This window comes from Sphaerodactylus townsendi, linkage group LG02 (assembly GCF_021028975.2).
Source record: "Sphaerodactylus townsendi isolate TG3544 linkage group LG02, MPM_Stown_v2.3, whole genome shotgun sequence".
Classification (NCBI taxonomy): domain Eukaryota; kingdom Metazoa; phylum Chordata; class Lepidosauria; order Squamata; family Sphaerodactylidae; genus Sphaerodactylus; species Sphaerodactylus townsendi.
Window position 1 is genome coordinate 9,474,969 of NC_059426.1, and position 22,374 is coordinate 9,497,342.

Genomic DNA, 22,374 nt, shown 5'->3' on the forward strand with positions numbered 1-22,374 from the left:
ACCTTGATTATACTCTGAAATGGGGCTATAAATACACCCTCACACACCCCCATGTAGTTTCTAGGTCACATAAACCTGGGTCCTGTGAATCTGACTCTCGCCAGGATGATGACGCTGCAAAAGAACCCTATCAAAATATATTCTTACATACAGACCATCTTAGGTTTTGACAGAGCCGGCCAAAAATATCTTGCCTCCTCTCTGTTCCATTGAAGAGTTGGACGTGTGTCGAAAGGCCGAGAAAGCTCCACATCCATTTTGACCAGTTTTGAACATGCTGTCTGGGAGAGTCCATCGACGACTGTCCTACGCTAACAACGCACATGAGTCTGGCTCCAATCCTTCTACTTCTTTGGATTGCCGCTGGAGAAAGATGCTTCCACCCCACAAAAGTATGGGCGATCGATATCAAGTTCTTGCAAATGAGCAAGTATTGTTTTTTAAAAAGAGACCATTCCCACCTACATTTCAGACATTTGAAAAGCAATTTAATTTTGAACGGCGTGGATATTTTTTCACATTCCGCAAAGAAATGCAAAAATTCGGCCAGCGAGCTATTCGCAACGAACTTGAGCCAAGAGCTGACTATAACCTGCTGACCAGGAAAGTTGTGCTACAGTTTTCTGCGGACAAAATATTTGTGGCTTGATCCTAGGATTCATCTTAAGCAAGCAGCCTTTTGGGTGTGGGAAGAGACATTCTCTGCTGCCAGAAGGCATCTCATATTAGAGGACAGCTCTGCTGTCAGATCCATTGCTGCATTAGAACCCTACACAATGAAATGTAAATAAAATACTTTTGATAAGAGAAGTAAATGCATTTTCACCAGAGCTACATGAATCCTACCTTCTTACAAACCTATTTCTCATAGTCAATTGCAGCAATTTGATAAGCATTATTCTTTGAAATGAGAAGAACATATAACAAGGTTAACATTAAACACACAGCTTTATATTGTTTTAAAAGAAAAGTAAAACACAAGTGTATCCCCAAACTATATTTTTACTGTTTTTTGTGCCATCAAGTCATAGTTAACTTATGGTGACCCCATAGGTTTTCAAGGCAAGTGACATTCAGAGGTGGTTTGCCACCGCATGCCTCCATGTTATGACTCTGGTCTTCTTTGGACATTGCCCATCCAAATACTAACCAGGGTTGACCTTGCTTCGCTTCTGAGAGCATCCTCTGAAGATGCCAGCCACAGATGCAGGCGAAACGTCAGGAAAAAATGCTACTAGAACACGGCCATACAGCCTGGAAACCACACGACACCCCACTATTTTTCATATTATTCATCAATGAAAAAGGCTCAGCAATGAAAGAACTAGGCTGGGAAAAATATTTTAAAATAGAATGGAAAAGTACATTAAACAAGAAAATAGTAATAATACTAATAGCGATAGTAGCATCTGTCTACCATTATCAGCGTTCTGCTGAGTATTCTTATGCTTTTATAGAATATTATTTGTATAGAATATTTGCAGACAATATTATCTGTGTAAGAATGCTGGCTTTTAAGTTTCCAGAATAGTAATTAATCTAGATCAGTTCTGTTTTTATTACTTCTATTTTACACATTTTTACATAGATGCTATCAATAAAAATTCATCCACAGGGGAAAATATGGTTTCCAGCATGGGGGAGAAATTATTTCAGGTTAATACCAGCCCTTACGGGTAATGCAGTGGATTAAGCAGGCGGAATAATTATTTGCTGGAAGTATGCAAGGAGAAAGCAGAAAGAATTTGTGCAAAGATGCCTTCACAGCCATAACACAGCTCCTGAGACAATAAAGCAGATTCTAACTATAAACTTAGTTTACTATAAGGGGGCATTCAAGTTCAAAATCGGGATTTTTTCCCCCTTCTTTGAAGGCCAATGTCTCCGTGTGCACCTAAATCCCCTCTCAGGCCCCTGCCGCACGTGCAGAATAATGCACTTTCAATCCACTTTCAATGCACTCTGCAGCTGGATTTTAGTGTGCGGAATAGCAAAATCCACTTTTAAACAATTACAAAAGTGCATTGAAAGTGCATTATTCTGCATGTGCGGAAGGGCCATAGAGAATGGTTCAGCAAGTAGCTTATCTGCAGACCAACATACATCAGGTGTCCCTTTCTGTGATCTTCCAAGTTCAGCTGGTTAACAACTTGTATTGTTGAAGGCTTTCATGGCCAAAAACAGCTGGCTGTTGACGAAGGGAGTGACGAAGGGAGGGGGAACTGCGCCTGGGGCATGATCTGCCTGTGTGCACCCTCCCCACCCGCCACGTGATTGCAATGGCGGCGCTCGGGGCAAGCCGCCCCAGATGTCCCCATTGCAGCTACACCTCTGGTTATGGGTTGTCTGGGTTGTGTGGCCACAGTCTGGTAGTTTTAGCTACTAACGTTTTGCCTGTATCTAAGGCTGGCATCTTCAGTAGCATGACACAGTAAGATGTGTTTCTCTCTGTGGCACAGTGTGGTGTGATTTGCATGGGTGCGGATCTGTTTTTCCCACCTCACAAGTGGGAGGGAGGTGAGATATTTGCATGTATCTGGGTGGAATTCATTTGCAAATGCGCCTCAACCCCCAGCTACTTGTGATGTGGGCAAAACAGATACCCAACACAAGTCACTCCCCACTGTGCCACTGAGAGAAACACCTCTTACTATAACATGTCAGTTAACCACAAGAGTAAGTTAACAACTTGTTATTCCTGTCTATGTAAAACCTTGCCCCAAAGTAGAAAATATGGTGACTATAAGACAGTCAGTGTGATACAGTGAGGGGCATATTAGATTAAGACCGGGGGGGGGGGCAAAATTCCCCACTCAGCAGTAGATGTTTACAGAGTGACCTTGGGCCACTCACACACTCTCAATATGAGAGCCAGCGTGGTGTAGTGGTTAGGAGCAAGTGCACTCTAATCTGAAGAACCGGGTTTGATTCCCCGCTCTGCCGCTTGAGCTGTGGAGGCTTATGTGATGAACTGGATTAGCCTGTGTACCCCAACATAAGCCAGCTGGGTGATCTTGGGCTAGTCACAGTTCTTTGGAGCTCTCTCAGCCCCACCTACCTCACAGGGTGTTTGTTGGGGGGGGGAGGGAAAGGAGTTTGTAAGCCCCTTTGAATCTCCTTACAGGAGAGAAAGGGGGGGTATAAATCCAACTCTACTTTTTTATTGTTGTAATATGTCCTCCAATACAACCTATCTCAAAGGGTTGTTGTGAAAATATCGTGAAGGGGAGGCTAATGATGTGAGCTGCTTTGGGTCCCCACTGGAGAGAAAGGTGGGATATAAATGAAGTAGATAAAAATAAATTAATAAATAAGAATAATTAAAATACACCAGCATGATGCAGTGGTTAAAGTGTTACTCAAATGTGGAGAACTGGGTTTGATTCTCCACTTCTCCACCTGAGTGGCTGAGGCTTATCTGATGAACCAGATGTATTTCCCCACTTCTACATTCCTGCTGGGTGGCCTAGGGCCAGTCACAGTTCTCTCCGAACACCCTCAGCCCCACCTACCTAACAAGGTGTCTGTTGTGGGGGGCGAAAGGAAAAGGAGTTTGTAAGTTACTTTCAGTCTCCTTACAGGAGCGAAAGGTGGGGTATAAATCCATACTCCTCTTCTTCAACTCGTAATGCTTTACAGGGGAGGGAGCGGAGAATCTACATATATTTTATCTGTGCCCCAAACCACTGACTTCCAGCATAGGAAAATTGTGTGTGTGGGGTGTGTGTGTGTGTGTGTGTTCATCCAGCTCACAGGCCACCAGATGGCCTTCCCTGTAAATGTTCTAACTTTAGAACCTTCTGTTAAAAAGTTACAAGCAGAGGCCATGTGGAGTGCTGAAAGCCAACGCCTTGTGAAAAATAATACTATCATCAGGAGTTGCCTGATTCTGCAAAAGTTGTCCAGAGCTCTTCTGGTTTCCAAGGATGAGAAATTCTCTGCCCTGGGAACTGGCAAACAAGAACCGTTTTTCAGATATTATCAGGACTGTGATCGGTTTTAAGCAAAAGAGTTAGCTGCTGAACAGTTTGCTGGGAATATACAGAATGCATGCCTAGAAATACTGAACCTGTCCACATATCTTGCACCAGCCTCTGGCAAAATCTAGCGAACAAGCTGTTTATCAGATCACAGTTTCCCAAGTAAAATCCAATTAATCAATCAACAAAAATCAAAAGGTCAGCAAAACGGCACAAATCTGGGCAAAAACTAAGATGGTGACATTCCTAACAGCTAACAAGTAGGGAATAATAATAATACTAATAATAATACTAATACTAATACTAATAATAATAGTAATTCACTAGATACCGCGATTTGAAAATTGAGCTTCAGCGTCTATGGCACAAACCAGCTGAGGTCGTCCCAGTGGTAATCAGCACGCTGGGTGCCATCCCAAAAACACTAGGGCAGCACTTGAAACATCTTCAAATTGACAAAATTAACATCTGTCAAATTCAGAAGGCAGCCCTGCTGGGATCCGCACGAATACTACGCCGATAAATTACAACTTCCTAGGCCTCTGAGTGAGGCTCGAATTGTAATGAAGGCCAACAACCAGCTAAAGATCTGGCAGCTGTGAAATCTACAACAACAACAACAACAATAAACATGGCAGATTACCGTTATAAATTCACGTCAGACTCTAAATTTATCATTTTACGATTACCGTTATAAATTCATGTCGGAGTCTAAATTTATCATTTTACAGGAGTGTTTTACAGATATGTGATAAATAAATAGGTACAAACTGTAAGGCAGGAAGCAGCTTAAAAACGTCATGATCTGCAACAACTTGATTTCTAGCAGGATAAATGCCCACGTAGCAATTGGAATTCATCACCATTTTTATCAGTTGGGAGATCCACTGCGGTATACCGGTGATTGTGTTGCACTCGAGCAGGAGAAATCCAGGGTTCAGATGTCAACTAGGACATGAATCTTCTCAGCTTAACCTACCCTCACGGGGCTGATGCCAGGACAAAATGGCAGAAAACGAACCTAGGCATGCCACCTCAAGTTGCTTAGAGAAAAGGTGGGGTGGGGAGAAGGGCAGAAAAGTTCTCTTTTCAATTTGTCAGCAAGTAACAGCAGAAACATGGAATTTTAAAATGCGATCTCAAGCTTCTACAAAGAGGGTAACGCAAGCGGGAGATCTTGGGGATGAGCCATAGTGACAATATAATAGTGACATCAGTGACAATGTGATATCACTGGGGGGACAATGTGATATCACTGGGGTGGTGTGGTTTCCAGGCTATATGGCCGTGTTCTAGCAGCATTCTCTTCTCAGGACACGGCCATACAGCCCGGAAACCACACAGCACCCAGTGATTCCGGCCATGAAAGCCTTCGACAATACATTCGACAATAATGTGATATCACTTCTGGGGATAACCCTCAGTTGACATCAGTTCTCGCTAAGAAGAACAACTCCTAGAGAGGTATGACATCACTTCCTGGTTTTACTCGAAGTGACACAATGCCATAGGACTGATGACCCTTATTTTATTTTTTCCTGCTGCCATTCGGACCAGTGATGGGAAAAGTGAGGGGTGTGTGTGTGGGGGGGGGGGAATCACCCACACCCCAGTGTGGAGATGGCATCTCAATCTGAAAATGTTACTCCCCAAAGGGAGCTTTGATTCTTGAAGAAGAAAAGAAGACAAGTTTGGATTTATATCCTGCTTTTCTTAACCACAAGGAGTCTCAAGGCGGTTTACAAACCTCTTCCCTGTCTTTTTCCCACAACAAACACCATGTGAAGTAGGTGGAGCTGATAGAGTTTGGAGGGGAAAGGGTCACTCAGCACCACACAGGCTCATACACTCACTAGATCAGACCTGGGCATTATACGGCCCGCGGGCCACATCCGGCCCGCCGGATGACCCTGACTGGCCCCCCTGCTGTGCCGGGGAGCGAGGCGTCTTTGAAAGCCCCGCAGAAGCCGGTTGCCTTGGCTGCCGGCTTCTGCAGGGCTTTCAAAAGCACCTCGCCCCCCAGCCTTTTGGCCCGGCCCTCCACAATATTTTCTGTTTCTTATGCGACCCCACGGAAAAAATAATTGCCCACCCCTGCACTAGATCTATAGTTTCCAAGGTGCTACTGGATTCGGATCTAGCTGTCCTCCTGTCACCGACATTCTCCCTTGGAATCCAGCGGTAACAAGCAATAAACGGCGAATCTGAACAGGAGGTGGCAATTCCTCCCCAGCGCAGGGCCAAGCAAACCGTAAACAAACCAGTCCCTGCAAAGCTCCCGAGGCCTCTCTGATTCTACGGGGGACGGTGGTGGAGTGGAACCCGATCCACATGTTCCCTGTGCTGTGTGAATCTCCCACGCTGAGACCCGAAGACAAGCACTTCAACAGGTATTACAAAGAACGTACTGTATCCAAGCAGCTGATATAACATTTCTGCCATCTCCGCCGCGCTGTCATTCGAAAAGTGTGATGGATGAGAAACGAGCCCTCGGTAATAGGAGACAAGCCATTTCACCTTTAGGCCCAGCAGGTCAAACGCAACCTGTCGGGAAGGGAGGGGGGGAGTCGTGGCCATCTCTCAGCTGTTCAATATTTAAAGTACGACGAGTGGTTTTCTCACAGACAGGTGCCCATCTCTCACTAATGTACTAATAATAAGTGATTTTCTGGTCCTATCTCAACAAGCTCCATCTCTCCTTTCACACGAGTATGCACATTCTCCCGCACACAACACACGCTCTCTCCATGACAACTGCCTCAGCACGGACCCGTGCGGAGCCGTTTCCAGGCAGAAGATGCAACCAAAAGCGGAAGGAAGGGGCCGCTCCGAGGTTCTCAATGCTACCTCCTCTTGCCTCAGAAACCAGGGGGAGCCAGCCTGGTGTAGAGCAGGTGGACTCTAATCTGGAGAACCGGACTTGATTCCCCACTGCTCCACCTGAACGCCATCCAGTGAGCTGGATTTGTTTTCATGCTCCTACTCAAGAAGAAGAAGAAGAAGAAGAAGAAGAGGAGGAGGAGGAGGAGGAGGAGGAGGAGGAGGAGTTTGGATTTATATCCCCCCTTTCTCTCCTGCAGGAGACTCAAAGGGGCTGACCATCTCCTTGCCCTTCCCCCCTCACAACAAACACCCTGTGAGGTGGGTGGGGCTGAGAGAGCTCCGAGAAGCTGTGACTAGCCCAAGGTCACCCAGCTGGCACGTGTGGGAGTGCACAGGCTAATCTGAATTCCCCAGATAAGCCTCCACAGCTCAGGCGGCAGAGCGGGGAATCAAACCCGGTTCCTCCAGATTAGATACACGAGCTCTTAACCTCCTACGCCACTGCTGCTCCTGCTGGGTGATCTTGGGCTAGTCATAGTTCAGTCAGAACTCTCTCAGCCCCACGTACCTCACAAGGTGTCTGTTGTGGGGAGAAGAAGGGAAAGGAGTTTGTCAGCTACCTTGAGACTCCTTATAGGAGATAAAGGTGGGGTATAAATCCAAACTCTTCTTATCTTCTTCTTCTTCTTTCTTCCCGTATCATGTGGTTCCAAGAAATTCACCTCAAATTAATATGGGGCATGGGTTTGCCAGCTCCAGCTTGGGGAATACCTGGAGGTTTTGGGGTGGCACCTGGAGGGAGGTGGGGTTTGGAGAGCAGAGGAACCTCGGTAGGTAGTAACGCCACAGAGTCCATCCTTCAGAGCAGACTTTTTGTCCAGGGCAACAGATAACCGTTGTCTGGAGCCCAGATTTCACTGGCGAGAATTGCAGCCTCCACCTGTGGCAGTCCGAGGCCTGAGGGAGCTACAAAAGATGAAGGCCCCACATGGCTTCTTCTAGCTCAGGAGTCTGCAACCTGCGGCTCTCCAGATGTTCATGGACTACAAATCCCATCAGCCCCTGCCAGCATGGCCATGAACATCTGGAGAACCGCAGGTTGCAGACCCCTGTTTTAGCTCCATGGGCCCCAGGCTCTCCATCTCAGTAGTTCTTCAGAAGAACTGATGTATCAAACTGATTTATTAATTGCGGTTGTTGACCAGAACAGATACAGAATAAATTTGCTGTATCGTAATACATTAAAAACACCTCTATAAAACATTAAAGAAGCTTTACAAAATATTAAAATGCTCATACTTGCTCGTTTATGGAGAACGGACAGGTTGCCACTCTTGAGGATGGAGAGAAAGGTGCAGCATTTATGTATGATGGATCGGATAGTGCACCAAATTAGATAACTATCCTATGAGACGTATAAATACAGCATTAACGATACTAAGGTTTCATCAATTGATTACTAATCAATTTATGTAAATATATTAGTGAATCATTCAATAAGTAAGAATATAAGAATATATTCTTCAAGTTTAGTGGATTATTTTTAAAATTCTGGTGGTATAATATTTGATAAAGAAGTTAACTTAAGACTGCATGAAAATGTGGTACTTTTTAATATTGAGAATCCAAGATCCAGCTTATTATTACAAATCATTGACTCTATGAAAACCCTTACAGAGCTTGATAAAGTAAATATGCTCTTAAACTGTAATGATCTTGACTGTTGTCTCGCAGTGGCAAAGTTTCTGGCTGAGGCTTGCGAACTGAACTTATGATCCAGTGTGAAGTTTTATCTAGTAATTTTAACTGTATTTATATTGTATGTTCTGTATGCCAATAAAGGATTATTGAAATAAAGAAATATTGAGATAGAGGCAAATTATATGTAGTTTAAATAAAATTTCCCAAATTAAAAAAAATGCTACTACAAATTGTTAAAAAAATTAAATATGGTAAGCAGTTCCGCAAAACCGCAAGTGGGCGGTTTATTAAATCTAATAAATAATGATAATAATAACAGTGAGAAGAGGTCTAACTTTGCTCAATGATTATTATATCGGAGTATCATCTTTCAATTATTTCTAATCCTAATTGCTAGCCAAGTGTACTTGGCAACATTACAACCAGATCGCATACAATAGTATGGTTTTCAGTCTCTGTTTCCTCTGATAAGGGCAATGAATGAGTATTGGTGACAATGGGTCTTTCCAGAGGTGGGATCCAGCAAGTTTTCACAGGTTCCCGAGAGTAGGTTAATAATTATTTGTGTGTGCCGAGAGGGGGTTACTAATTGGTGATTTTGCCATGTGATTTTTGCCTTAGTTACACCCCTCCTCTCAGCAGTAGCGTGCAGAACTTGAAAGCTTCTAGCAGGAGGTGCACCGGCGTGCGTGGCAGCCTGCGCCTGCGTGCAATCGTTTCCCGCCCAAGGACCGGCGCAGCGGCTGCATCCTTGCCACAGCCCCACCCAGGAATGCCCCGCCCACGGAATGCCTGGCCACGCCCCCGTTGTGCCCCGCCAAGCCCCATTGGCGCTACACCACAGTTTGAATCCCACCACCATGGGAACCTGTTACTAAAATTTTTGGATCCCACCACTGGGTCTTTCCATACATGATTATAAATCTTGCACAGAAATAGAACACTTTCTGCTGTTTCTATGCTCCCATCTTGGCAGATACAGATCCGATCTTTGATCGGGGACTGGGTGTATTTCCCTTTGATAAATGGCGATACAGATACAGCATTGTAGCATAGAAGAGTAAAAGCTCTCCTATACTCAGAATTGGTGAGGTTAGAAAGGTAGGGCATCAGCGTGTTAAGCAAGGATTTATCAAAGCAGTGAAGGGCCCACACGGCTTTTTCTCACTCCATAAGCCCCAGACTCTCCACTTCTGCTCATCAGAAGAACTTATCTGAAGCCCGAAGGGGCTTGGGTTTGGGAACAGAATATGAAAACTGCCCCCAAGTCACATCTTTGTTGAAGCACCACTGTAGAGGTCAAAACTGAAATAAACTAAAATAAACTTACTGTGAAGTTGTATTGTTGAAGGTTTCACAGCCAGATTAAATTGGTTCTGGTGGGTTTTCCGGGCTGTGTGGCCGTGGTCTGGTGGACCTTATTCCTAACGTTTCGCCTGCATTTGTGGCTGGCATCTTCAGAGGCGTATCACAGAGAAAAGTCACGAGTGACACAGTGATAAACAGACTTCCCTCTGTGATACACCTCTGAAGATGCCAGCCGCAGATGCAGGCGAAACGTTAGGAACAAGGTCCACCAGACCACGGTCATGTAGCCCGGAAAACCCACCAGAACCAGTTACTGTGAAGTTCTTTTGTCAGTGGGCCCCGATTGACAACTCTGCCTGCCTTCAGAGAGGAGCTTCTTTCCTATTGATTATGACTGCCCCACCCTGCACCACTATGTAGCCTTAAGTTCCAGTGCTGATAGTCAAGGTCAGTTGACGGTAGCGAGTGGGGGGGCTTGAACGTGTGTCTCTTATGATTTGATGGCCTTGTTCAAGCTCCGTGTGCAAACCGAAGAAGTGATACAAACTGAAGCAACTACATGTAACCGTGTTTCCTTCACATCGAAATATCTGCTCTAGGTCATGAGCTGACCAGCACGCCCAGCCTGTTTCCAATCGCTGCCTTACGGGGGGTCCCTTTAAGCCGTGGTGGTGAACCTTTGGCACTCCAGATGTTATGGACTACAATTCCCATCAGCCATGCTGGCAGGGGCTGATGGGAATTGTAGTCCATAACATCTGTAGTGCCAAAGGTTCGCCACCACTGCTTTAAGGCTTCCGTACTGCTGTAGGTGGAAGCTCGCTCTCACTGAGCAGAACTGACCACTGGCGAGAGCGCCCGCCACTGGTGGCCACCCAACCCGAGAGGCACCAATACAGTGCCTGCGCAGACACGCACCTCAGAGTGAACGTTGTTTGGGGAGTCACCAGCTTTAGTGTGAACATCACTCTTGTTCTTTTAAACTCTTCAGTTTCCTTTGCTGACCTATCTTGTGAGGTAGGTGAGGCTGACAGAGTTCTGAGAGAACTGTGACAGGCCAAGGTCACCCAGTAAGCTTTATGTGGAGGAGCGGGGAAACAAACCTGGTTCTCCAGATTACAGTCCACCACTCTTGACCCCTAGACCACCCCAGCTCTCAGCAGAAACCTGGGAATGAGTGCAGTACCTTCCAACCACAATGCTGTCCCATGTGGTGCTTAAGGGCAGAATAAGATGATACTGGGACAGGGAGGGAATGAAAGCTCTCTATCACTACAACATAGCCTTGGAAATTAGACAACAACACAACCTAAGAACATAAGAACAAGCCAGCTGGATCAGACCAGAGTCCATCTAGTCCAGCTCTTTGCTACTCGCAGTGGTCCACCAGGTGCCATTGGGAGCTCACATGCAGAATGTGAAAGCAACGGCCTTCTGCGGCTGTTGCTCCCGAGAACCTGGACTGTTAAGGCATTTACAATCTCAGATCAAAGAAGATCAAGATTCTCCTCCATAAATTTATCCAAGCCCCTTTTTAAAGCTATCCTGGTTAGTGGCCATCACCACCTCCTGTGGCAGCATATTCCAAACACCAATCACACGTTGTGTGAAGAAGTGTTTCCTTTTATTAGTCCTAATTCCTCCCCCCAGCATTTTCAATGGATGCCCCCTGGTTCTAGTATTGCGAGAAAGAGAGAAAAATTTCTCTCTGTCAACATTTTCTACCCCATGCATAATTTTATAGACTTTGATCATATCCCCCAGGATGCTTGGAGGTTATTTTAAAACACAGTAATAAAAGCTCAGCTGGAATGTGTTCCGCAGGTTAGGAAAGGCAGCACCCAGTCCAAAAGAAAGCCACCATGGTTAACAAGAGAGGTTGAGGAAATTATCAGAAAAAAGAAAATGTCTTTTAGAAAATGGAAGTCCAGTTTGACTGATGAAGAATATGAGAGGGAACACAAATGGTGGCAAAAGAGAAGCAAGTTAGCTGTAAGGGAGGCAAAAAAGGATTATGAGGAACGCATGGCTGCGAACATCAAGACCAGCGACAACCTAAACATCTATATATCTAATTCCTCAGTACTGCCTCAGTCTGCAGATACTTAAATCCACACATGTGGGGGGGGGGGGGGGGCTGACTCCAGCAGTTTACCTGCAGACTCAAGGAACTGGGGAGACTGCTACCTCGGCTGGTGAGCCCGCAGGGGGGTTGCCAGCCGAGACTGGAGCTGAGGAAGAAGCCTTGGCAGGCTCAGCCATGAGTTTAGCAGCATTGCACTTGTCTCTACTATTCACAGTGCTATGTGCGAAGCAAAACAAACCACTGGAATAAAATTAACAATGAGCATTCATGCTGTGTATGTTTTCAGAAGGTGAAGAAATTCTGCAAAGAGCAGATCTAGACAGGTACTTTCTCTTAGGAGATGCAGAAGGTTTTTAAATAGCAAAAATCCGAAAAGGCTTATCTCAAGCGCCAGCGAAGGAGCTCAAATTCCAAGAAGCAGATTTCTTTGCAGGGTAAAAAATAGCTTACGTTTTCCAGGTGGCTAAAGCAGCAACGTTCCTTAAAGTGCAAGAAACAAACATTCCAACCTTTGCTGCTCTCGAGAAGGTCGACATTAAATAAACTTAATCAAAAAACCTCCAGTAACTCATCTCCCATTTGATCATCTCATTATTCAGTTTGCTTTCAAGGAACATGGTGACGAAAGAGGAAAAATACCTCTTTCTAACGTAACCATGCTGGCAGGAGCATCAACATTATCAGTATTCAAAGAATGTCTTGGCAGGATAAACCTTCATAAAAAGACGACGCACAAGCTAATCCAAGTTGTCAAAATAGAATAGTCCGTCAAAGAGTCAATGTGTCAAGCGAGCCATTATTTTTTATTATTACTACCACAAACGAAATATCACAAGCTGAAACAAAACGTCCCAAGCTTGCCTATTGGGTCATCTGAACATTTCAGTCTGTTTCCCTGTTTTCTTTGGGAGCAAGAGAATGGAAGAATTTAATAAAATTGGCTATTCAGAAAATGGAGCAAAACAGAAACAAAATGACTGTGTCATATGGAAGGACAAAGGGAAAAAAATGTCAAGAACTTCAAGAGCAACGTGACTGCAAAGAGTTGGAAAATTTAGCAAAACAGAGCAGAAAAGAGAAGAAGAAGAAGAAGAAGAAGAAGAAGAAGAAGAAGAAGAAGAAGAAGAAGAGTTTGGATTTATATCCCCCCTTTCTCTCCTGCAGGAGACTCAAAGGGGCTTACAATCTCCTTGCCCTTCCCCCCTCACAACAAACACCCTGTGAGGTGGGTGGGGCTGAGAGAGCTCCGAGAAGCTGTGACTAGCCCAAGGTCACCCAGCTGGGAGTGTACAGGCTAATCTGAATTCCCCAGATAAGCCTCCACAGCTCAGGCGGCAGAGCGGGGAATCAAACCCGGTTCCTCCAGATTAGATATACGAGCTCTTAACCTCCTACGCCACTGCTGCTCCATCCAAACCCCCATTTTCCTACTGAACGCTCCAATGATCAGGAAATAATAAAATCAGCCCTATTGTCTCTTGGTCTTGGGTACCGTTAAACAAAGGCAGACTTTCCGATTGCAACATGTTTTGGTCATAGGGTGAGTAGGGGGAACTCTAAAGGAATAAAAAGGAGGAATTGGCACAGTAGTTGCTGTTCTTTGCTGAGTGCGTTTTCAATTTCCTTCCGGGATCGTTAACAAAAGGTTGGGATTCGATTCAGGTCCTTCTTTTCTGCCTTCCCCATCTCACTACAGACTGATGGGCTTGCAGAAATACGAATCCCGAGGGCTGGGAGATCCTCAGTAGCAGGGTGACGCGACCAAACAGGCCACGAAAGGTCAAGGAAACGAGAAAACTATTCTCCAAAAATTCCCTTCTGCTGCCACCATTCATTGCAACCTGACTTCATCTTCATGACGTGTCGTTCTTCTATGCTGCCCTTCTTCACCTGTCCCTAGACCACCTTTTTCTGGTTCATCTCTGTTTTGGAAAAGACCAGCTGATACTTCAGAGCTAACTTTAATGCTCAAAACAAAAAAAAATTTAAAGGCTAGGCTGAAGATTATGGAACCTGCACGGACAAAAGCCCCATAGAATGGGGGTCCATAACAGTGGTGGCGAACCTATGGCATGGGTGCCAGAGGTGGCACTCAGAGCCCTCTCTGTGGGCACGCACAAACAGAGTCACCCCCCCCCCCCATCTAGGCTGGTCTGGGCCGCTGGGCTCGATTATTAGCATTAAACCAAAGACCTAGTTTTGGGGAAGCAGTGTAGGTAACCCTGTTAAGCGCTGTTAAACCCCACTGATTTTCATGTGAAGAATTAAAGCGCAATCCTTTACCTGGGAGTAAGCTCAGTTGCTGGCAATGGGGCTTGCTTCTGAGTAAACCCTCCTAGGGTCGTGATTCACCCGTTGGAAGAGTTGCACGATTGCTTCAAAGCAAAGCCACCGACTTCCACCAAGCTTACTCCTGAGCAACACACGCCTCGGAGCCAACAGTTTTTTCAAAACTAAAACCTCAGTATTTAGGTTAAATGGCCGTGTTGGCACTTTGCAATAAATAAGTGGGTTTTGGGTTGCAATTTGGGCACTTGGTCTCGAAAAGGTTCGCCATCACTGGTCTATATTAAGTAAAGGACTTAGCCAAGGTTGACTAAAAAGAATGGCTGGATCCAATCCTCTGCCTCTACAAACTTGCTTCTATATGATACCCAAGAATCCCATGTCAAATGCTAAGGTTCATGTTTGTGGCAGACGGAAGAGATCTAAACGATAATTTAGTCCTTTGCATGATTTCCTGTTAAAAGTTTTCCTTTTATGCTAAGAAGATACTATCTTAATTGTCTAGACAGAAAAATCGGGGGGGGGGGGGGTTGAAGCAGGCTCAGTGGTACATTTATCCTGCTGTTTTTTAATGTTGCTTTTGTGTTCTCTTATCCTTATATTTAGTTTTCTTACTATCTAAATAAAACTTAGAACAGCAGAAAACAAAACCTTAATGCTCATTTAACCATGAGAAGGTCATTGTGTTTAAAGCAACATATATTGCCGCTATTTAACTTCGTATGAGATCGTGAGAATGACATCTCTTCTGTTTGGAATTTGGTCCTGCTACTGTCTGCAATATCAGCTGCAACCAGCGCTCACCCACAACAAAATTCTTATTCCACAAAAGGTGTCTGATAAATGACGAGGCCAAATCTTAATGGCCGGGCTTCAAAAGAGTAAAATGAAATGAAATGCCAGTGCTGGAGACACCCTAACAAATCAAAACAGTCCTACCTATTCAATTCCCCCTCCCCTCCCGAAAACTTTCTCATATCAGTTTGGATAGGTAATAACTGGAGGAAACACCAGATTAAAACATATTGGTTAATCAAAATAGCCCATGGATTCCAGTTGGCTGTTTTGTGTTGCTCGCAGCACTGCTATGGCTAATGAGTGACCTCTTGTGTTGAAAAGCCTTAAGGATGACATTTTTAAAAACAAAATGTTTTAACAATGGACATCTTAAACTCTCAATAGTGGGAACTAAATTCAAATACTCCGGGGTTTTATTTAGACACGATTCCTATTTCTGGTGGCCTATCCACAAAAATATTCCTGCATCTTCGTCACCTTTCTACTTCACGGGAATCAATGTTCAAACCAATGTTAAAACCAATGTTCTGAATGACCTCTTTTAATACACTTTCCCCCCATTTTCCTGGGAAAGATAAGATGCAGACAATATACGTGGATCTACCTTTGATTTCCAAGCAAGGTGAGATTCTACAGACTTAGGATCTCCCATGCAAGCCAGGTCTGTACTGTATTCAATATTCTACAGTTTAGAAAAGTTTTGGACTGAAAATTGCAATTGAGAAAATTGCAATCAAACATTCTGATTATTTACCTATTTCCAACCCTCGAGAGGCCTCTGCTGCATCGTTTCCCTTCATCTCCCCTCCTGTGTATCCCGCTGTTTTCTGCTTTCTGGATTAGTTGCACGGACAACTAGTCAATCAGGGGTAGCATAAAAATATTACGAAGCTGAGTAACAACAACAATGCTCTTTGTTGAAAATGTCAAGAAGTTGGATCGTTCTTTCATATGTAGCGTAAAATTTTTTTTTAAATACTGGGTGGAAGTACATGTGAAGATGCAAAAGATATTTTGCACAAGTCAGGGGAAAAACTGTGGCAATCAATAGCTACCACTTAGTTACAAGCTGCCAGTGCGATCTATTTTGCAAGCTTCCGCTTGTGCGAGGACTCCAGTGCATGGAGAAATCTCCTACTGGATCCAAGCAATTATCTTGGAACTTTCAGAGAGAGAATAGTTGACAAAAATAGGGCTTTTAACAAACACAGAAATATATGTTTATTGTAATAAATTAAACTTGGCCATCAAATGCCGTGAGATATTCTGGAGGAGACTAGAAACAAAAAAAATTAGCAATCGCAGCCTACAGTCAAGCACAGAATCCACCCTGATCATCCAACAAATCACTTTCCCCTTTAGAAATCTCCCCTAGCAAACGTCAATCCCTGGTAACCCCAGTTAAAAGATATTGGGCAATAAGTGATACAAATGCTGGAGAACCTGGAGAGCCACGTCCAATCAGGGAACACAATATGGACCTTAAGACACCAGTGGTGTGATTCACTTCATAGGCAACTATGAAGTGAATCATAAGGCAACTTCATGTCCATTCGATGTACACAAAAGCACACACTTCAACAGCACGTAGAAACCGTCTATTCTTTTCACTGCATACACCACCAAACATGACAGCACTGTTTTTAGGGAAGTTAAGAGATCACAGGTGCTGGTCCCTTTAGATCAGTGGTTCTCAACCTTCCTAATGCCGCAACCCTTTAATACATTTCCTCATGTTGTGAACCCCAACCCTAACATTTATCCATTTTACAGATGGAGAACACTGATGCAGAGAGTCTTAGGCGACCCCTGTGAAAGGGTCGTTCGACCCCCAAAGGGGTCCCGACCCCAAGGTTGAGAACCACTGCTTTAGATGTTCTCAGGCTACGGGGTGACATTGCCATTAATGAGGTTTCTCTATCTCTGCCCTTGTCTGCCCTCCTTCCGCACATGGCAACTGACAAAACTGACTTGGGAAGAAAACTGTCAGTTTCAGAAAGGGATTCCTCAATGGCCAGGATATGTAGCATAGCAACGTTATTTAACAAGTCCAATCCAATCCAAAAACCTTTATTAGGCATAAACCAGAAGTATCATACATTCCAAATACAAAAACAGGATCATTGTTATATATCATGTAGAATATGGATTAAAAATGTAGCAACTGCTTCAGAAATTTCTACATTAGGGCTGTTCAATAGCTTAGACATCTTTAGTTTGTCTGAGAGAAACATAAATTCTAGAGGTGGCAAAGCTCCCAGATCGGTTCTAATATCATTATACCTTGAACAGTAAAGCAGGATATGAGGGATTGAGTCCATAGCGTTGGGACAGTACCGACAACAACGCTCACTTTGTGGGATGTTAAGGAAACGACCTTGAAGATAGACAGAGGGGAATGAGTTGCACCTTGCTCTTGTCATGACCCATCTGCACTTATAATTAACAAGCTGTTCTAAGTATACAGCAGGGCTAGATTTTGGGAGTGTGATCCCAAAGTATAGAAGGGAACAGGAGCTTTGTGCAGCACTCAGGAGAGATTGGTATTTCTGGTTGTACAGTCTGATCTTTAGATGATGGTAAATTTCCTTGGCGGTAAGTATATGAAGAGACTCCCATGAGAAACCCAAGGAGAAGATTTTTTTTTCAAGTCAACAAATAACATCTAACCTGTACTCACCAATTTTGACTTGGATAACACGACACTGCAGCTAAAATGCCTGCTTCATTTTGGCTACCAGTAATTTATTCTTAGATGTTGTTATGAGAAGCTGTGTGGAACTCAAAGATACACAGAAATCCGGCACGTCCTACATTTCTGGATTAATTGCCCACAACTGAAAACGTAATATAAGAAATTCTGAAGCACTTATTATTTGTTACCTTATTATGCGTCAACGTTAATCTCAGTTCTGGTTTCACGATGCCGTACGCCATCAGAAGATTTTGAATTTTTCTAATTTCTTCCTTGCGTTTTTTATCTGTCGAATAAAACTGCTTCCTTACAGGGAGGTTCTGGAACAGTTTCAGAACTGTCACAGTTGTGCCTGTACAAACATGGCAGAGACAACTTGAATTAAGTCACAGTTAGCAAAGGGCTTTTATTTTTATTCTCCTATTGATGCCCAGTATGAGTGCTGTTATTCTACATTATCTGCAGCTATGTTCCAACTCCTCTACAATAATATTTCCTTCCATTCCTGGTATATTACAAAATTAAACATACAATATATTTTACTATAATGTAAAATAACACATAATAATATACCAATGCAGTGGAATCATAAATTATTATCACGGTTAACAGTAAACAAGAATAACATGGAAAAGACTTCAGGGACATGCCATCAGCTCTCCTGGAGGGAAGATTTAAGAATATAGAAGAAGAAGAGTTTGGATTTATATCCCCGCTTTCTCTCCTGCAGGAGACTCAAAGGGGCTTACAATCTCCTTTCCCTCACAACAAACACCTTCCTGAACAGCTCTGATGTGCTCTTTTGCGAGACTGTTGCAAATTTTACACTGGAAATTAGTAATTTTAACGGCGTTTTTTAATCTTGTTTTACTTTGAAATTTTGTCCTGTTTTGTATGCCAATAAAGGCTTGCTGTTGTTGTTGTTGTTGACTTCAGGGACATTGCCTAAGTCATGGGTCCCCAAGAGATGAGGCCAGTAGGCGCCATGACAACCCATCTTCACCTTGTTTTTAGAAAGTGAATGGAGGAAGGTGGGGCTTTTGCCCAGCAAGGTTTCTGATTGGAGATTGGATTGGGTGTGAATTTGATTGGGAGCTGCCACCACACTACAAGGATCATCACTGTATGACTGACGGTAAGCCGTAGCCGCCATTTTGAGGCTGGGCTTGCCTCCAGCGGCAGCCATTTTGTAACAGCCATTTTGTAGTTGTGCCCACCATGTTGTTTCAGAATTCCAAAGGCTCCCGTGATCAAAATATCTAAGACCCTTGGCCAAAGCTGGATCCAAAAATTCCCTTCAGTCTTTTGAAAACACGAGAATCCTAACGGGAAGAGAAGATCCCTCCATCGACAGTATGACACCACTGAAATATAAACCTTAGTATAATCAATGTTTTGCCAATCCCTAACTCATAATAGTCAACAAAAGGAGAAATGTCTGTCTTAGATTCATTCTATTGATTTAATGATTATCTGAAGATAAGCACTACGGCCTCAACGGGGAAAAAACCCAGGCAGACATTGTTGAAATTTTCTAAACTGAAGATTCCATGTAGCAGAAGACTTCATATTTTTTATTAGCTAAATGAGGCTAATGCCAAAGTAGGAGAATTAGACTGGAATTTAGTAGCACCTTAGATACCAACAAGATTTTCAGGGTATAAGCTTTCTAGAGATTTGCCTTTCCAAAGTTTATACCGTGAAAATCTTATTGGTCTCTGAGATATTACTGGACTCCAGTCTAGCTCTTCTAGTGCTGACCAGCACTTTCACCCTCTGAATCTATCATCAAAACTAGATGTAACTCTACATCAAACGCCTAAAACTCATTCAAGAGTTATGGCAATATCTAGGAGACAAGTGGCATAAAAACTACTGAACTACTGAAGGGCCTGCAAGACTGAGCTGTTCCATTGGGCCTTTGGGGAGGCCGGCCGTGGATAGCACCCCCCCCCAATAACATCGGTGGACTCTGCCGCGCCCCCCCCCCCTTTTAGGGGATTTGATAGCAGGTCGCCATCTGCGGCGCTTGGTATTTGGATGCTGCATTTTAATGGGGTTGGTTTTAATGAGTATAGAGCCATAATTTTTATTAATTAATTCGATATTTACTGGTTTTATCTGTGCTCTATCTATGTATTTTTGTTTAACTTGTTGTTCACCGCCCTGAGCCCTCCGGGGGAGGGCGGTATACAAGTATAATAAACAAACAAACAAACAAACAAACAAACAAACAAACACATTCATTCATTCATTCATTCATTCATTCATTCATTCATTCATTCATTCATTCATGCTTGAATGTACATTCATGCTTAATTGAAGGTACTTAATTGAAGGTACATTCTTATGCTTAATAGAAGATACATTCATGCTTAATTATTTCAGAATCTGAAATACTTTCTCTATCTCAAGCTTTCATATCCTCCTTAAAGTAATGCACCTGAGCACATCCCTACTTCTCAAAAGCGACCAACAATCTATAGCCTGATCCGAGATCTGCCAAGTTAGGAAAGAAGTGTTTGGGGAGTGGCTAGAATAACAAGCTGAAACTGAGGCTGCCTGTTTTTCCATCTTGGTTGGGCCCTGATTCCATCTTGGGCCCCGCCTACTCCTTCCCCCTTTTTGGCCTTTAGATCGGGCGCCTGTTTTTAAACAACCTCTGTTGTTTTAATTTATATTTATTGTTAGTAACTGCTGCTTAAGTTTTTAATGGGTTTAAGTTTTGTGTTGTATTGATTTGCTGTCTTAGTGAACAGCCATATTGTGAGCCGCCTCGAGCCCTTCGGGGGTGAGGCGGCCTATAAATTTAACAAACAAACAAACAAACAAACAAACAAACAAACAAACAAACAAACAAACATCCCAAAACAGGATGTTCCACCGAGCCTGCAGCGGCTTTACAAGGAAGGGCAGCTACAACAGGATATGTGTTTGCGATCCGGGCGATCAAATATTTACAAGCCTACTGAAAGGGCACTATCACATTTAACAAGAAAATTCTTAGGATTTCACCGTTCTGATCTCTGTTTAGCCTACTCTGCACACACCAGGATTAAATTCTGGCCTGATCACATATTTTATGAAGGACATGCTATACCGGCTCAAAACCTCTACCATTTATAGCTGTAATATAGAAAGTTTTACTTATGACTGCACCGTGTGGAAGTTTCCTTTGTGAACAGATGACTTTACCAATGACTGCCTATCAGAACTTGGTACGTTCTATGGTTTTAGGATTGTTCTTATAATGGTGCTGAGTGGGATTTTGTCATGCTTTTTGTTGTAACCAGCCCTGGGACTATTGTAAAAGGTGGGGGATAAATCGAAATCATAATAACAATAACAATAAATCAAAGTGATGAGCCATCTAATTTCTGCTGAGGAGACACAGAAAGGTCCCACGCAAACTTGAGATGTGGAAGCGCTGGAAAGAAGGGGTATTGTGTGGTTTCCGGGCTGTATGGCTGTGTTCTAGAAGAAAAAGAAGAAGAAGAAGAGTTTGGATTTATATCCCCCCTTTCTCTCCTGCAGGAGACTCAAAGGGGCTTACCATTTCCTTGCCCTTCCCCCCTCACAACAAACACCCTGTGAGGTAGGTGGGGCTGAGAGAGCTCCGAGAAGCTGTGACTAGCCCAAGGTCACCCAGCTGGCGTGTGTGGGAGTGCACAGGCTAATCTGAATTCCCCAGATAAGCCTCCCCAGCTCAGGCGGCAGAGCTGGGAATCAAACCCGGTTCCTCCAGATTAGATACATGAGCTCTTAACCTCCTATGCCACTGCTGCTTCTAGCCATACAGCCCAGAAACCACACAACACCCCAGTGATTCTCGCTGTGAAAGCCTTCGACAATACACTGGGAGGAGGAGGAGGAGGAGGAGGAAGAAGAGGAGGAGGAGGAGTTTGGATTTATATCCCCCCTTTCTCTCCTATAGGAGACTCAAAGGGGCTTACAATCTCCTTGCCCTTCCCCCCTCACAACAAACACCCTGTGAGGTGGGTGGGGCTGAGAGAGCTCCGAAAAGCTGTGACTAGCCCAAGGTCACCCAGCTGGCATGTGTGGGAGTGCACAGGCTAATCTGAATTCCCCAGATAAGCCTCCACAGCTCAGCGGCAGAGCGGGGAATCAAACCCAGTTCCTCCAGATTAGAATGCACCTGCTCTTGACCACTACGCCACAAGTTATTTTTAATTGTTAGAATAAAAATCTTCCTGGACCAGTTGTTAATTGCCATACCTTGTCCAAGATGAGAAGGCTTTTGAGAAGTCACGTGACCACTCCCATCCAAAATGTATTGGGTGCTAAAGTCATCAGCAGCTGTCTTTGTTATAACCAGAACCTAATAATAAAGAAAATCACATCAAACAGAGACTTGCCAAAGTTTGTATATATGTTGTTTCCTTTGAGCAGCCGTGATAACTCTAGTAAAGACAAGGCTTTCTAGAACAAGGATTACCTGTATACAGGCTATACAGAGTTATGAAATTCCAGAATAAGGTCCCCAGGTGTTCACACTAGAAATCTGCAGCACACGTTGGATATGAACCCACCCGATCGCTATGGTCATCTTTGGAGGCTCTGTTTCAGGTCCCTTCTGAAATCACAAGGGCAGCAGCTTGGAAAAGGGCCCTCCCGGTTGTGGCACCCAAATTCTGAAACTCTTCCCCCAAGCAGATGTGTCGGTCCCTTTGTGTTGC

General features: G+C 43.9%; 1 protein-coding gene across 1 annotated transcript in view; it reads right to left on the reverse strand.

Annotated features, from left to right (window-relative positions):
- PMS1 (PMS1 homolog 1, mismatch repair system component) overlaps positions 1-22,374 on the reverse strand; it is a 71,297-nt gene that overhangs the window by 32,867 nt on the left and 16,056 nt on the right. The window contains exons 5-6 of the mRNA XM_048484250.1: positions 21,914-22,016; positions 17,866-18,029 (exon numbers count right to left, since the gene is read on the reverse strand). Of these exons, the coding sequence (XP_048340207.1) occupies positions 17,866-18,029; positions 21,914-22,016 (267 nt within the window). The remainder of the gene's footprint in view (positions 1-17,865; positions 18,030-21,913; positions 22,017-22,374) is intronic.